A 14,744-nucleotide genomic window follows, 5' to 3' on the forward strand; every position below is an offset into this window, starting at 1 on the left:
TAAAATTGTTAGAAGTCCAGACATGAAGCCCATATCTTTCATACATACTCCGAGCAACTAAACCCTTCAATCATTGTAGTACTGCATTTTAAGTAAGAAACAATAATTAGAGCTCGGTACATTTATTCCTTTGTCTTAATCTAAATATTCTGTTGTTCTAATTTTATAAACCCTGCTGCGATTCCCACATATAATACAGTTACTTGGGTTCTTAGAATTTAAATGAACTTGTTATCATGAAGGCATCTGAGTAAGCTTACCTTTCTTGTTTTCAATATGTGTGCTTTGTGCTTGATCATTTTAGTGATGGTTAATTAGTAGAGACTGCTTCCATTGATTCTGTCAGCCTGACACCTTATCATAAATAATAATAATAATAATAATAATAATAATAATAATAATAATAATAATAATAATAATAATAATAATAATAATAATAATAATGATAATAATAATAATAATAATAATAATAATAATAATAATAATAATAATAATAATAATAATAATAATAATAATAATAATAATGATAATAATAATAATAATAATAATAATAATAATAATAATAATAATAATAATAATAATAATAATTTCTACTGAAGGCACAAGGCCATGAAATTTTGATTAGATAAACCAGGGGCTTTAATTAGCTGTATACGGAATAAATATATTTTAATTCACATTTCTCTTAAATATTAATCAATTATGTGTGTGTGTAGATATATGTATATATTCATATATGTACACACATACACACATATTTTATATATATATATATATATATATATATATATATATATATATATATACGTATTACACGTGTATAAGGGGTGACCACTAGGTGGACATCCAATATGCTAGCTGAGGCATTTTGAAAATTAGCCCCAATGTAATCGGTAGAACTGTATATAAGTCTTAATTCATGAAGACAATTCGTATATAGTTCTGCAAATTATATTGATTCTAGAACGGCTGTGCTGACGAGAACATGGATGTTGTTACGTAAGTAAAACCTTAATATTCGAAACTACAGTACATAGCTAATTCTTTATTCTGTATATTTCTCATTTTGTCCCGTTCTGGTGTTTTGCGAAATTTTTTCTGGAGAACATTATTTTTCTTTGTGGTTGGGTCGTTGATGATCTCTTTCTAACATATTGGATGTCCACCTAGTGGTCATCCTTTATACATGCGTAATACATTTTTTTCTGAATTTTCAGGGTTTTTTTATATGCTAGGTCACTTGGTTTTAAATTGAATTAATATTCAATTTATCACCCTATCTATATAAATAATAATTTATATATATATATATATGTGTGTGTGTGTGTGTGTGTGTGTGTGTGTGTGTGTGTGTGTGCGTGCGTGCGCGTGTGTGTGTATGTGTATACACTACCATCGTATTTATTATTCTCATTGAAATGAATAGATGTTTAAATATTGTTTCTTCTATTTGTAATAGTAAAGGCTTATCCCCCGCGTTTTACACGGTTTCGTTTTACGCGAGGACTGGCAGAGCCATCATACCATACAAACCGAGGGACAAAGTGCATAGACCTACTTTTTCTAAGATAGCAGACAGATTTCACAATTATAGATGTCCCGTTAACCGCTCATTCGTTCGCTATTTGATTTTGCCATGTAAATATCATGCTGCTGCTGCTACTGCTGCTGCTGCTGATGATGATGATGATGATGATGATGATGATGATGACGACGACGGTAATGACGACGATGAGGAGGAAGATTTTTTGTTTCTGTGTTTTTTTTTCAATGATTAACATGTGTTCTAAATGAATTTAACTGTTATTTCTAGCAAACCGGGCGGCCACAACTAAATCAAAGAAACAAAATAGAATTTAAAGACGTCCGAGTTGTGAGTCGAAAGCATGTCTCCAACGAGCTGATCCCTCTGAGAAGGAATTTTCTCCCAACATTTATCCGAAATTAACTTTAAGAAACGTTTGCAGGGTAAAAAAAAGAATAGAATAAAAACTGGGATCAATTTGCTTAACTAAACTCTTCAGAGCGGTGCCCCAGCATGGTCGCTAACAAATAAGTGAAGCTAGTAAATGCTAAAAGCTCATCTTGCTAGAGTTGTTTCCCATGTTATAATTATTTTTATGCAGAGTTATTTCCCGTTTTCGTATTACCAGATTCTTGAATTGAATTCGTGTTTTGAATGAATTATCGTGAACTTGGGAGGGTCATTAGGCCAATAATAAAAATGATAATAGATGCACAGGCTCAATTCCACTTCTTTATTAGAAGTCAATTGGTTGGATATCTAACCAATCGTTTGTTGAATGCATTGGTTAAACAACCAATCGAAAAAGTTTTTAACCAGCAAACAATCGATTGATTGTTTAACCAGCACATTAAACAAACGATGGAGTAGTTAGATGATCAGATATTCAACCGATTGACTAACAATAAAGAAGTGATACTGAAACAGCGCGTGTGTTGTTATTATTGGCGTAATGACCCTCCCAAAACAATAAAATTTATTTCGTGCTTCGACATGAAGACTTATACATCACATTTGACAGGAAATACCGATTTCTAATAGGTTAATACACGGATGGAGGGGGAATAGGGGGGAGGGCACATAACTGAGATGTTTATCTCGTTGAAATCAATAAAATTTACATAACATTAAAGAATGTACGACTATCGCGAGTGTTATGTTCCAAAAACTTCCCCGATGAGTGAAAATCCGCGAAGAAGAAACAATACTGTATATATATTTTATTATAAATGCAAAACAATACTAGGGAGGAATCAACGTAAGCTTAAATAAAAAAACCGCGTTATGGCGAGGGATTACTATAACATATGTGTGTCTGTCTGTGTGTATGTGTGTCTGTCTGTGCGTTTTATTAAAGATGTCTCATTTAAAAAAGAAAGATGTCATTTAATCAATTTAATCAACACACAACTGGATGGTTGTAGCAAGTCGATTTATGAATTACTTCCCTTGTACAGAGTTATTCCCCATCAATAATTTTTGTTTTTTTTATATCGTTACACAAAACTGTCAAGCTGTGAATGAATAATCTTAATCTTCTCGTTTCAGTCATTACACTGCGGCCATGCTGGGGCACAGCCTTGAGGAACCTTTCACACGAATGATTCGACCCCAATACTTATATTTTCTTGAAATCTCGCACTTATTCTATGGGACACTTCTGCCGAACCACTAAGTTGTGGGGAGGTAAAAATACCAGCAGCGGTTATCAAGCGGTGGTGGAGGACAAACACGGACACAAAGACGCACACACGCATGCATACATATATGTGTGAGTATGCATGTGTGTGTGTGTGTGTATGTGAGTGTGTGTGTGTGTGTGTGTGTGTGTGTGTGTGTGTGTGTGTGTGTGTGTGTGTGTGTACGACGGGCTTCTTTCAGTTTCTGTTTACAAAACCTACTCGCAACGCTTTGGTCAACCAAAGACTTCAGTAGAAGACACTTTCCAAGGTGTCACACAGTGGGACTGAACCCAGAAACAATTGGTTGGTAAGTCGTCTTCTTATCGCATATGTTTCCTATAATTCCAATTGAAGTTTTTGCTTTTAATTATAAACTTAACACACATTAATGACACTTGTTACATCATCATCAAAAACGATGCCTAACACACCTTTAGTTCATATAAATGATATATATATATATAAATATATAATTTATTATATATATATATATATATATATATATATATATATATATATAATTATATATGATTTAAGCATTCTCATAAACCCGGAGTTTCTACCTTTAAAAACAAGGAGTTACGCCCTTTTTTACATGTGTGATTTTTTTCCTACCCTGGTAACTGTTTATCAATTTTTTCCGTGTTAATTATAAACAAAGGGGAAAATACACACATCTATTTATATATAAATAAATATATATATGTATATATATATATATATATATATATATATATATATATATATATATATACACGACAGGCCTCTATCAGTCTCCATCTGCCAAATCCACTCACATGGTTTTGGCTGGCCTGAGGCTAGAGTAGAAGACACTTACGGAAGGTGCCACGCAGTGGGACTGAACCCGGAGCCATGTGACTAGTAAGGTAGCTTCTTACCACGCGGCCATTCCTGCGCCTACAATATATATATATATTTATTTATTTATATTTATTTATTTATATTTATTTATTTATATTTATTTATTTATGCGCCCTTTTAAAGCCTAGCCAGGCCCATGGGCCCGGTTTCCCGGTTTCCATGGCCTATGTGTTCCCCCACCCCCACCCCAGCTGGACGGGACGCCAGTCCATCACAGCGTTACTCAAGAAACGGGAAGAAAGAGTGAGAGAAAGTTGGGGCGAAAGAGTACAACAGGTGTTGCCACCCCCACCCCCTGCCGGAGCCTCGTGGAGTTTTTATGTGTTTTCGCTCAATAAACACACACAACGCCCGGTCTGGGAATCGAAACCGCGATCCTCCGACCGCCAGTCCGCTGTCCCACCCACTGGGCCATTGTTTATCTATTTTTTTTCCGTGTTAATTGTAAACAAAGGGGAAAAATGCACACATCTATTAATACATGTTTGTGTATGTATATATATATGTATACATATATGTATATATATATATATATACATATATATATATATATATATATATATATATATATATATATATATATATATATATATATATATATATATATATATATATATGTATATATATATATATATATATATATATATATATATATATATATATATATATATATATATATATATATATATATACGACAGGCTTCTTTCAGTCTCCATCTGCCAAATCCAATCACTGCTGCTGCTGCTGGTGATGATGATGATGATGACAACAACAATGAGAACAATAACAATTAATAATAGTCTTTATTGTCAAATAAATATAAATGGTAAGTTACTGTTTTTTTGGTTTCTTTTGTATCTTTTTTTTTTTATTTCTTTCTTGGTGTATTTCAGCACCTGATCACGTTGTCAAGGAAACTGAAACTACAAAGAAACAATATAACAAACATAAATCATCCAACAAAACAGTAGATGGAGATTATGTCTTAGGTGGGGAGGAAGAGCCAGGGTTCAAATCTCTGCTCGGGAACTATTTTTTTTTATTTCCTTTCATTTTTAAAAAAAATTATTTTTACTCAGCAGCACATCATTCTCTATATTCGGCTAGCTGACTGATCGATTAATCGATTTATTTATTGATTTAGTATATCAGAAGACGGAAGACGGGAAGGAACAAAGAAACAAAAGAAGAAAGAGGGAGAGAGGGTGGTGGGATAACCAATAACAAGGAGAAATGAACAGAGATAGATTTTGGTGGGGCAATTCACAGCAACCTAAACACCAAACATCCCAGGTGTTTAACGAATGTCAAAGTGACCTAAACATGGATTTGGCCTGGGAACACGTTTAGCGAATGTCACAGTGACCGAAACTACAGGCCTGAGTAAGGTTTAGCTAAATTCACAGCAATCTAAACATCAGATTTGGCACAGTTTATTCAGTGTCACAGCAATCTAAACGCTAGGCCTGGAATACGTTTAGCTAGTGACACATTAACCTAAACACTAGGCTTGCAATATATCTACGCAATGTCATGCCAACAAGAACATCAAGCCTGAAATATGTTTCGCCAAGTTCACAGCAACCTAAACGCCAGACCTGAAACATGTTTAGCTCATGCCACAGCAAACTAAACACTAGGTTTTGTGAGTGTTTACCCAAAGTCACAACAACGTAAACACCAAACCTGGGAATGTGTTTAGCCAAGTTCACAACAACCTAAAAACACGGCCTAGACTGTGTTTTAGCTAGGGTCACATCATGCTAAACACTACTCTTAGTATATCTGAAAAATCACAGCAGCCTAAACACCAAGCCAGGAATGTGTTTAGCCGAATTCCCAGCAACGTAAACATAAGGCTTGGAATATGTTTAATGAGTGTCACAGTGACCGAAGCCAGAATCTAGAATAAGTTTGACCAATACCAGTTACTTCACCAGCAAACTTGTCCGAATTATGTTAATGTTTAAGCAATGTTAATGTGAGCCTAAACACCAAACCAGTCACGTTTTCCAATCTCATAAACATCTAACTACTAAACGTTAGATGCTTCCATACTGTCACAACTTAAACACCTGATAAAGCATGTGTTCAGTGAATTTTACATTAAATAACCCAAGCTTGACAGGTGTCTAATTCATATTAAACATTATAATACTTAGTTAAATACCAGATATATCAGGTGTTATATCAATATCACAATATTCACACCACACTTCAAAATATGCTTAAATAATGATACAGCCTAAACACCAAATAAGGCACACGTTTAATTGAGATCTCATATATCTAACATCAAAATGTCAGATGCTTCACCAGCCTCAACGAATTCTTAAACAGTATCACAACCTAAACACCAAACGTATTTGGTGTTTAATGTCACAGTACACAGGTGTTTAGCGAATGTTACAACAACCTAAAAACCAAGTATCTCATATGTTTAACTAACGTTACAGCAATTTAAACACCAAATATGACAGATGTATGACCAATTGTCACAGCAGTCTAAACACCAAGTATATGAGATGTTTAACCATTGCTACAGTTAACTAAACACTGGATATATTTATCCAACGTGACAGCAACTTAAACACCAGATATACAAGATTTTTCTCCAGTGTCTCGGGAACCTAAACACTAGTCGGAGCAATTTTCAACGCCAGATATATCAGACGTTTAACCAACTTCACAACCTAAACACAAGGAACTCACTGGCAAATCTCGAAGTGGTATTTTCAGAGAAGCCTTTTGGTTGATCTTATAATTGTTGTTGTTGTTGTTGTTGTTGTTGCTGCTGTTGTTGTTGTTGTTGTTGTTGTTGGTATTGTTCTTGTTGCTGCTACTGTGGTTGTTGTAGCTGAAAGAGGAAATGTTCTTGTTATCGATATTGTTGACAGTTTGAAGTTGTGTTAGTAGTAGTAGTAGTAGTAGTAGTAGTAGTAGTACCACCAATAGCATTAGTTCTTATGATAATGTTTGTAATTGTGGTTGTTGTCGCTGTTGTTGTAGCAAAGTTATCATTGTTGTCATTGTTGTTGTTCTTCTTGCTACAATTGTTGTAATTATTGCTGTTGTGGTTGTTGTTCTTGTTGCTGAAGTTCTGGTTGTTGTTGCTGCTGCTTCTGCTGCTGCTGCTGCTGTTGTTTTTCTAGTTGTCATAATCACTGACGCCATTCTTCTTCAACCGGCCGTTAATCTGCTGCTTGTTAATCTCGGTGTCGTCGCTGTTTCAATCCAATTTATATTGTTTCTTGTTGTTTTTTACTATCATTGACATTGTTGTTGCTGCTGTCGTTGTTGCTGTCACAGTTGTTGTTATTGTTCACAGTGTTGTTGCTGTTGTTGTCAATACCGATCCAGCAATCATATAGCCAAAGGCGTCCACTCATGACCATCCCGACTTCTTAGGAATACATGGGACCACATTACCGAATGTATCCTTTGTTTATTTAAAGCTGAATGAGATGATTAAAGAGAAATTTTGTTGCTATTTCTAGCAGGTGCAGCAACCACATAGGGGCCTTTTTGTTGGTTTGTAAGTTGCCGCTATTCACGCTGCTACTGCTGCTGCTGCTGCTGCTTCTGCTGTTGCTGCTGCTGCTGTTGTTATTAATGTCGCCGTCATTCTTGTTGCTGCTTCTGATGTTGTTGTTGTTGTTGTTTTTGTTATTCTTTAACTCCACCTATCAGTCATTCCAACCGTGACCATTTCATATTTTCATATATCTAGGATATTATTTAATGCTTCTTTCTAATTTGAAGGTAGATTTTGGCTATTATCTCTAGAAGATCGAGTGATCACTTAGAAGCTCCTTTGTTCGTTTGTTGTTCATGTTGATGATGATGATGATGATGGTGAAATATCAGTGGACAGTTTGTTTGGGGTTTTTTTTTAATGTTTTTCTATTTTAAAGCTCTTGGTTTTGGCAACATCCTGAAGGGAGCAAAACATTGCGAGTCCGAAACAGTGAGGTGATGGGTTCAAATCCACTCCATTCCCTTTCAAAGTAACAACTGGGGAGCTTCATTTCGACCACAGATATGTGTTGGGTGGAGTCATGCAACAGTGGGCGTGTCTCAGTGGTGGGTGTGACTTCTCCCGTTCTGAATAGCGGTAGACAATGTCGCTATTCAAAGCAATGAGGGTGATAGGTGTGGTTATAAGTTAGAAGGTAGGACTGGAGTGAGATGGTTAAACAAAAGGTTTATTTTGGGGTTAAGGCGGGGGCCTAACAACATGAGAGTGACAAGGATTCTCCTCAAATCAATCACATACATACACACAAACACACAGACACAGACACACACACACACACACACATATATATATATATATATATATATATATATATATATATATATATATATATATATATATATAGACACACATGCGAATACAGACATAGTACATTTCCTTTGGCAATCAGTCTCCCCCTCTCTCTCTCTCTCTCTCTCTCTCTCTCTCTCTCTCTCTCTCTCTCTCTCTCTCTCTCGACAGGTCAGCTGTACCGCCAATGGGCGGAGTCAGATCTGTTGATTGACACCACTGGAACACAGGAGGTTCTGAAGGAAGCACAGCACATCAATACAACATTTTCATCAGACCCACGGTGCTGCCGCAGCCTAATACGAAACCGAGACCATGCTGTTACGAAGCGAACCTTACCACACAGTTATTCCCTATATTCATTCAGATTTTAATGAGTTTTGTCTTCGGAGCGCGACACGATACAATACAACTCCAATGATATGATTTGAACCGCTGACCTCCTCAACGGTGCCCGGTAGGCTCTCAATCAAATCACTTGTCATCATATTAATATACATCCATATCTATCGTACCATTTTCCATCAAATTACTTCACCACCAACCTACATTGCACTACAGCTGTTTCGTACCTTTCCACAAAGCACAACTGCTCCATACCCACACGTTCCCCTCTGTGACCCTGGAAAACATGCACACACACACACACACATATACACACACAACACAGTACCACACGCGATTTTCATTGAAATGTATCTTCACAGAGTTTCCCGAAACTCGGAGTAGCGATTTGTGAAGATTCTATTTCGTTTAACTGTATACACTAACGTGCAGCCAACTTTGCACGCATATATATATATATATATATATATATATATATATATATATATATATATACCGTGTAATCTCACGTAGTCTCATCCAAACGTAGAGGCCTATTAGTGGGACGCTTGAAAAACTGCGGAAGTTTCTGTATGAAACCATTGGTAGCACTGTTAGTCCACAAATAAAGAATCTACATATATATATATAGACATATATATGGATATGTTAATCACACCTGGATTTCAATGTCATTCTTGAGAGTGGTGTTTTTAGCTGTGTAGGTGGCCAGCAAGGACTGGTTCAGTTCAGGGTTACTGTATGCAAACCGTTTCGAATTAAATGACTGCAAACCCAGCTTCTCCTCCCGTTCAAATTCTGAAATACAAACAAAAACAGTAAATTATATTTATAATTGATTGATTGTATTTATGATTGATTATAATGTTTATCATCGTTTTTTTCAATCTACGGTGAAACAGCTAAACTAGCCCTGTTTATACAGGTAATATACAAGTCGTGTGTGTGTGTGCGTGTGTGTCTGTGCGTGTTTGTGTGTGTGTATGTATGTGTATGTGTGTGTATGTGTGTGTATGTTTGTTTGTGTGTATGTGTGTATTTGTGTGTGTATGTGTGTATATTAAATATCAAATGATTCATACTATATATAAATTAGTAAATATAAAATATTCGTCAGGGGATAATATCTCTTACGGAAGCACTATGTTTAAAAACATAAAGCTATATCAGTAGCAGAGGAAAATCGTTCAGAGAACGCTATATGCTCATTTCTACGTCGTTGGACTTTGTCAGCAGCATGTACTCACTAGCAAACGCACGTCGAGATAAAATCCGTCGCTACAGATATAGAAAAGCAGTTGTCGCCTTTTGAGATGTATCTGCATAGAAGATGATACACAGATACCTATTTTACTCTAATACTACTTCTGTTGCATATGTAACGGGTTTTTAGTGATGTTGTTTGTTTCTTACCAGAAATCTCCCAATCTTCCCAGTACGAATCGTCATCTGTAAGACTTTGAAGCTCGTGTTGTTCGGCAGCCTGCTGCCTTTGACTTTTCAGCCATTCTATGTTCTCTTGGCATTGCTGGAGTTGGGAGAGCAGCGCCTTGTCTTGAGCACGAATAAAGTTCTGAAATAGAAAACAGGAGAGTGAGTGGAGGACGTAATTAAATGCGCCAAATACGATAAAGACACTCATACATGTCGTATAGACTGCATACATAGAGGCCGTATGGTAAGAAGTTTGGTTCCCAACCACATGGTTCTAGGTTCAGTTCCACTGCGTCGAACAGTGAGAAAGTGTCTTCTATTGTAGCTTTGGACCGACCAAAGCCTTGTGCGTGTATTTCGTAGACGGAAACTGAAAGAAGCCCGTCGTATAAATGTGTGTGTGTGTGTGTGTGTGTGTGTGTGTGTGTGTGTGTGTGTGTCTGTGTGTGTGTGTCTGTGTGTGTGTGTGTGTGTTTAACCAACGCCTGTCCCCTCTCACAGAAACAGACTCGCTAACCCCTGATACATCCTTCTTCCAGCATCAACACCCAAGGGCCCTCACCCACCCACCCACCCACCCATCAAACATCCACACCCTCATCCCAGCAGTTCTCTTTGATCTTACCGCGACACCTGGAGCTGAAAACTGTAGTAGATCAGGTGAGCTTTCAGCACCTCGAAATGTGAGAGATTTGCCTGTGACCACTACCACCACCACCACCACCGCCACTACATTCCTCACCAACAGCAACCTCACTACCACCAACACACCCACCAACCATGACACCAACACTCATCAACGGAAAAACCTCTATGTGGTTGTTCGAACCGCTAGAAATAACAGCCAAAACTCTCTCAATCGCATCCTGTCGTCTTCAATAAAAAAAATAATAATAAAGGATACAGTAGACAGTGTAGCGATGTGGAATAATGAAAAGTTAGGGTGGTCATGGCTAGGAATCCTTCGATTATAGAATTGATTGGTCAAAGCTAGTAAGGGTTTAGGCAATAAGAACATCGTCACTCGCATCACCTCCATCACCATCGGCCGCATCACCGCTACCATCAGCGTCCCTGTCACCATCGCCGCCAACGCCGCCATCGGCGCCAACGTCACCATAGGCGCCGACGCCACCATCGGCACCATGATACGTCACCACCACCACTACCACCGTCATCGCTATACCACCATCCCACCCACCCCATACCAAGACCACCACCACCACAACAACAACAACAATAACCACCCGGCTGTTTTCGTATTCTCACCTTGCGGCTCTGATTATTTCTTCGTCGATAATAAAAGATCAATAAGTGATATTTGTGAAATAATTGGCTAACACAGCACAACGCACAACTCTAAGCAACCAATCAACAAACAGGAACAGAATTCAGGACACACGTGACTGATTTTAAATGTGATAATTATGCCGAAATCCATTTCTGACTTCTAATCTAATATTCGAATTATCGCTACATATGGTCGATTATAGCCACTTCCGTTTTTCTTTTCTTTTCTCTTTTTTTTTGTTTTGTTTTGCTTTGTAGGTATGATTCGTTTTATCATCCGCCCATACTTATGTATGCGTGTATGTATGTATGTATGTATGTATGTATGTATGTATGAATGTATGAATGTATGTATATATGTATGTATGTATGTGTGTGTCTATGCATGTATGTATGTATGTATGCACGCATGTATGTATGTATGTATGTATGTATGTATGTATGTATGTATGTATGAATGTATGTATATATGTATGTATGTATGTGTGTGTCTATGCATGTATGTATGTATGTATGTATGTATGCATGCATGTATGTATGTATGTATGTATGTATGTATGTATGTATGTATGTATGTACGCATGTATGTATGTGTGTTTATATGTGTATATGCATGCACGTATGTATGTGTGTATGTATGTATGCATGTAGGCATGCATGTAGGCATGCATGTATACATGTAGGTATGCATGTATGTGTTATGTACACATGCATATATGTATGTGTGTATGTATACATGTATGTATGTGTGCATGTTTGTACGTATGCATGTAGGTATGCATTTATGAATATATGTATGTAGCCATGCACGTGTGTGTATGTATGTGTATGTATGCATGTATCCATGTATGTATGTATGTATGCATGTTTGTATGCATGTATGTATGTGCGTACATATATGCGTGTGTGCGTGTATGCGCGTGCACATGCACACGTACGCATTTCTTTTATCTTCTATATTTCAATTGTTTCATTCATTAAACTGCGGCCATGCTGGGGCACCACCTTGAAGACTTTTTAGTCGAATGAATCGACCCCAGTATTTTCTTTTTTGATCATAATACTTATTCTATTAGTCACTTTTGCCGAACGGCTAAGTTGCGAGGACGTAGACACACCAACACCGGTTGTCAAGCGGTGACTGGGGACAGACACAGACATAAAGACATAAAGGTACATTGCTTTCGATTTTAGCCCCGAACTAACTGAAATGTTGTCTACTTTAGTGCCGGGCTGACCAAAACCTTGTCAGTTACTCTTGCCCCGACCTGACCAAATCTTGGCCCCTAGTGTATTCCCGAGGTGATTAAAGATTTGTTACCTCGTGCAACCGGGCTGACCAAAACCTTGTCAGTTACTCTTGCTCCGACCTGACCAAATCTTGGCCCCTAGTGTATTCCTGAGGTGATCAAAGATTTGTTACCTCGTGCCTTACTCAAGGACACATCACGCTAACCGATTCAGGAAATGAACCCTCGACTTTATGACCGTGAGCCAAACACTCTAACCACGAGACCGAGGGTTTTTCCATTTGATCAGACACTAAGTTGGGGGTTAAATAATGATACAAAACATTACACACAAACATCTCATAATAGACTGTAAAAGCTTTCACGAGAAACAATACAACACAAGAAATAGCCAAACAAACCTTGCAACACAATAACAGTGTAGGTGTAACACAAATACCTTCCTACTACAGCAAAAGACAATACAGTAACCACCCATGTCACCAACTGAAAGGTGCACCTGGAGGTGCAGCATTGTGTTAAACGTCTCACATTTCCAAAGACAGAACTTTTTTTTAAATTATTCTTTTCAAGAAATTCAACCGATCACAGCGTCATATTTCATTAACCAATGATTAAATGGTCATATAAATGACAAAATAACTAAACATCTACTTATTTAAACACTATTGTAAGGCGAGAAGAAATTGGGTCGTCTGCCGACTCCTTGGTCGTCTGCATTCCCACATTTTATTTCATCCTCCTCGTTCCTTGTCTTCATTGATTCATACAGACATATAAAAATAGTCAAGTAGATTTTATTGCTTAGTAACCGTTTGTTACTGGTTTGACAATTTTGTAGTTTTATTTGTCCAGCGTCAACCTACTTATTAGAAAGAAGAAGAAAAAAATAACTATTGTAAAATGTCGCGATGATTGTAGTTTCTGAGATAGTGGTGGTGGTGGTGGTGGTTGCTGTTGTTATTGTTTTTGCTGTTGTTGTTTAACCCCAGGTCAGATCTGATCAACAAGACCTCATTTCTCGTTTATCTTTTATTTGTTTCAGTAATTGGACTGTGGCCATTCTGGGGCACCGACTCGGAGAGGTTTTAGTCAAATGAACCGACCTCTGTACTTTAAAAAAAAAAATCTGGTACTTATTCTGTCGGCCCATTTTGCCGCGCCGCTAAGCTACGGGAGCGTAAACAAGCTAATACCGGTTGTTAAGCGATGATAGGGGACAACTACAAACACACACACACACACACACACACACACACACATATTTAAATAGCGTGAAACCAATAAAATGTCTCGGATGCAAACTGATGAGAAAGTCAGCAGTGAATGTTCCTTGTATAATGGTTTTCTCTCCTTTTTTATCTGTTATGGTTTCGCCCAGTTTCGTCTATTTTTCTCTTCTCTGTCTAACTTCTGATATATATGTGTGTGTGTGCTTCCCAACCACATGGTTCTGGGTTCAGTCGCACTGCGTGGTACCTTGGGCAAGTGTTCTAATGTAGCCTCAGGTCGACCATAGCCTTGTTAGACGGAAACTAAAAGGCCGTCGAAAAAAATATATATATATATATATAACGTAAATTGAAAACAGAACACAAAGGATGTCGCGGTACACGTGTTTCAAGTTTTATACACAAATTGTCATTATATCATTATATCATTATATCAGTATATATTGTTGATACAAAGGATGGTTTAAAGCTCCTTTGTGTTCTGTTTTCAATTTACGTTTAATATATTTTTTCACCTCTGCCACTATCCGGCATAAACAGGTGCTTATACTTATCAAGTAGTACCTCTAAAATTTACAGTATGTGTATATATATATATATATATATATATATATATATGTATGTATGTATGTATGTATGTGATGTACTGAGGAGTCCCCAATATAAATTTACATATATTAACCAGAAAAATCCGCGATGTGCTGAGGGCCCGATATGTAAACCGCGATATGGCGAGTGATTACTACATTATTATAATGGTCATGGTTTATGCAGAGC

General features: G+C 37.1%; 1 protein-coding gene across 1 annotated transcript in view; it reads right to left on the reverse strand.

Moving 5' to 3' along the window:
* Positions 1 to 4,873: 4,873 nt before the first annotated feature.
* LOC106876479 (uncharacterized) overlaps positions 4,874 to 14,744 on the reverse strand; it is a 103,583-nt gene continuing 93,712 nt past the window's right edge. Inside the window, exons 2-4 of the mRNA XM_052967566.2 lie at positions 10,175 to 10,334; positions 9,420 to 9,559; positions 4,874 to 6,946 (exon numbers count right to left, since the gene is read on the reverse strand). Of these exons, the coding sequence (XP_052823526.1) occupies positions 6,929 to 6,946; positions 9,420 to 9,559; positions 10,175 to 10,334 (318 nt within the window). The 3' untranslated portion in view covers positions 4,874 to 6,928. The remainder of the gene's footprint in view (positions 6,947 to 9,419; positions 9,560 to 10,174; positions 10,335 to 14,744) is intronic.

The sequence above is a fragment of the Octopus bimaculoides genome, chromosome 4 (genome assembly GCF_046866305.1).
Source record: "Octopus bimaculoides isolate indiv1 chromosome 4, ASM4686630v1, whole genome shotgun sequence".
Lineage (NCBI taxonomy): Eukaryota > Metazoa > Mollusca > Cephalopoda > Octopoda > Octopodidae > Octopus > Octopus bimaculoides.